Raw genomic sequence first — 3,054 nt, forward strand, 5'->3', positions numbered from 1 at the left:
ACCGTGTATATAAAGTGTAAACAGTATTACTTCAAAATATAGGAATACAGCAGGCCAGCATTTAATAAAATTACTGGTGTAGATAATTCAGCACCCCACGTAATTTTGTTACCTAAAATAATGTTGATTACTAGTAAACATGAAAAAGTATAATATTTTAAAATATGTACGCAAAATCAGAAAATATAATAGCGGATGTCCACTCAGAATCAGTCTATCGATTGAAGATTTGTAGATAAGCGTGGATAATGAAATAATGAATAATGACATTCTTAATTCAGAGCAAATTTGAAGCATCCAAAAATTCTATAAGATTTGAAAAATGTTTCTTCATTATTTCTAAGTACACTCAATCCTCAAAAGTGTGCGTAATATATTTAATTCCTGTAAAAAGGCGAACGGTCGAGTACCTAGGGCGCGGGACTGTTGAACCTGTGGTCGCAGGTTCGAATCCTTGCGGAAAATGAATATTTTTTTTTAAATAATTACTTGCTTATAATGTAACAGTCTTGATATTAACTACTTTCCGTAAAAGTCGTATCGCTGCCTTTATTTGTAAACAATAATAAATGTATAAAGGAACTTACAGCCGCTGTCTCTTGGGCAGTTGCCTTAAACGTTTTAAATTGGTAGCATATATCTTATCAATTTTGAAAGTTTGTGTTGAGAAGTGAAAAGTTCTGTTTTGCATCTGTGAAAAATGTCATCAAGTCCGGTGTCGATAAGGATGAAAATGTCTTCTAGTCCGGAAAACAAGCAGAGAAGATGTAAAAAGAAGTTCTAATATCAGTGGTATGACAGTAATCCGTCTTAGAGGAAATGGGTACAACCGGTCCCTGAAAATGAAAGTAAGTTTCATTGTTTAATTTGCAAAAAATCCTTAGATTGCGGTCATTCGGAAATCGGGAAACACGAAAACTCCAGTATTCATAAAAGAAACGCAGAAAATTTTGAATGCCGCAACCTCCCGGGCACCTCTACTACCTTTTCAGACGTTGAAAAGGAAGTAAATATTGATTTTAATGATCGCGTAAAGGCGGCTGAAATTAGATTAGCTACTTTTTTCGTAGAACATAATATTCCGTATGTATCGAGTTCCGCGATGATAGATATTTTTAAAACTATAGGCAAGGATCGTGCACGTCCTTCAAGCCATAAAATTAGGACGTCACAAATTATCGAAAATTGTGAATAACGTCGTTTGTCGCGAAGAAACGAAGAGTCTCACAGAAACGCTACAAAATACAAAGTTTTCTGTATTCGTTGATGAGACATCGGATATAACGAATGAAAAATGGTTCTCCATAATGGTACGGTACGTAGAACCAATAACATTACAGATACAAGCGCGCCTCTTGCAACTAATTAATCTTGATGCAAGAGATTGTTCAGCGGAAAAATTATTTACCGCATTTAATAACGAATTGATTAAGAAACAAATTCCTTTAGTTCAAGTAATAGCGATTAGCTGCGACAATGCATCGGTTATGATCGGAAAAAATACATCGTTTCGTACAAAAATGTTAGAAAAAAATCCGAGAATAATAACAATTCCGTGTATATGCCACGTATCAGCACTTGCTGCATCTGCAGCATGTAAAACGCTTCCTTCGTTTCCCGAGGATTTCGTGAAAAATATAGTAAATTTTATAAACGGTAGCCCTAAAAGAACGGCAATTTTCCGGGAATTTCAAAGATGTTTCACGGATAAGACAATCAATCTTTTGAAACACGCCGAAACTCGGTGGCTCACTCGCCACAAGTGTATTGATCGCGTAATAGAAAATTGGGACGTGTTAAATAATTTTCTGTTGGAACTGTCGTCTGAAAACAATAGACAAGCTACCGAATTGCACAAATGTATACAAAACGCGGAGACTAAAGCGTATTTATATTTTCTGCGTTTCGTTTTAAATAAATTCAATGCTTTTAATGCAGAGTTTCAATCTCGCGATACAAAAATCCATTTATTACAGCCGAAATCGGTAGAACTTCTAATTTTCATATTAAGCCAATTCTTGAAACCTGCATTATTAAAATGTCTCATTGATGAAGACAATTTCCGTACAATAACTTTTTCGCGTGAACAAAATATTATGGAAATAGAAAAAATAAATATTGGTATCGATTATAAGGATTATTTGCAAGAGAAATTGGACGAAGGTACTTTAAGTATACTGCAAGCTGATCACATCAAACAAAATTGTTTGAAATTGTTAATGAAAGCTGCAGATGAAATCCGTAACCGTTTTCCAATCGATGCTCCATTTTTCAAATACCTAACAATTCTTGATTACAAATGCTCTCTTTTCGATTCGGATCGTGATTCATCAGCCACCATATTATTAAAAATTAATAATTTATTCAATATTGGAAACGAAATTGAATTAAAACAAGAATGGTTTTCTCTACAAAACAATGAATCGGTAAATCAAAAGGACGCGTGGTCTAAAATGTCTTTCGATGACATGTGGATTAAAATATCGCAAACTACATGCGAAGGAAAGGAAAAGTATCCTCAATTGAAATCTCTTTTAAATATAGTCCGATCCTTGCCACATTCAAATGCAGAAGCGGAACGTTGTTTTTCTATAATACCCGACGTGAAAACGAAAAAGAGAAATCGTATTAGCTCTGCAACTCTAAATTCAATCTGCGTAATTAAGAATTACTTAAAGTGTACAAACAGTGATATCATTACAATGCCAATAAATAATAATCACTTAAAATTAACGGAAAGAAGTAATTTATATGCAAAAAGTTATGTAGAGAATGAAAGAACTTTGACCATTCACGCGTACAAAAGTGACGACGATGATGACGAAGATGATTTACTTAACACTGAATGAAAATATGTCTGACAGGTTCGACAAAGTTAAAAAAAAGAGCAACATATGTCTGACGGGTTCGACAAATTTAAGAACAAGAGCAAAATATGTCTGACGGATTCGACAAAGTTAAGAAAAAGAGCAACATATGTCTGACGGATTCGACAAATTTAAGAACAAGAGCAAAATATGTCTGACGGGTTCGACAAATATTACAAGATATACA

General features: G+C 34.1%; 1 protein-coding gene across 1 annotated transcript; it reads left to right on the forward strand.

The window, feature by feature from the left end:
- Positions 1–1,307: 1,307 nt before the first annotated feature.
- LOC136772665 (protein FAM200A-like) lies at positions 1,308–2,849 on the forward strand. The gene has a single exon (XM_066725786.1). The coding sequence runs from the start codon at positions 1,308–1,310 to the stop codon at positions 2,847–2,849; it is 1,542 nt and encodes a 513-aa protein (XP_066581883.1).
- Positions 2,850–3,054: the final 205 nt, after the last annotated feature.

The sequence above is a fragment of the Prorops nasuta genome, unplaced genomic scaffold (assembly GCF_024137725.1).
Source record: "Prorops nasuta isolate Cenicafe-Biocafe unplaced genomic scaffold, Cenicafe_Pnas_1.2 PNAS00001, whole genome shotgun sequence".
Lineage (NCBI taxonomy): Eukaryota > Metazoa > Arthropoda > Insecta > Hymenoptera > Bethylidae > Prorops > Prorops nasuta.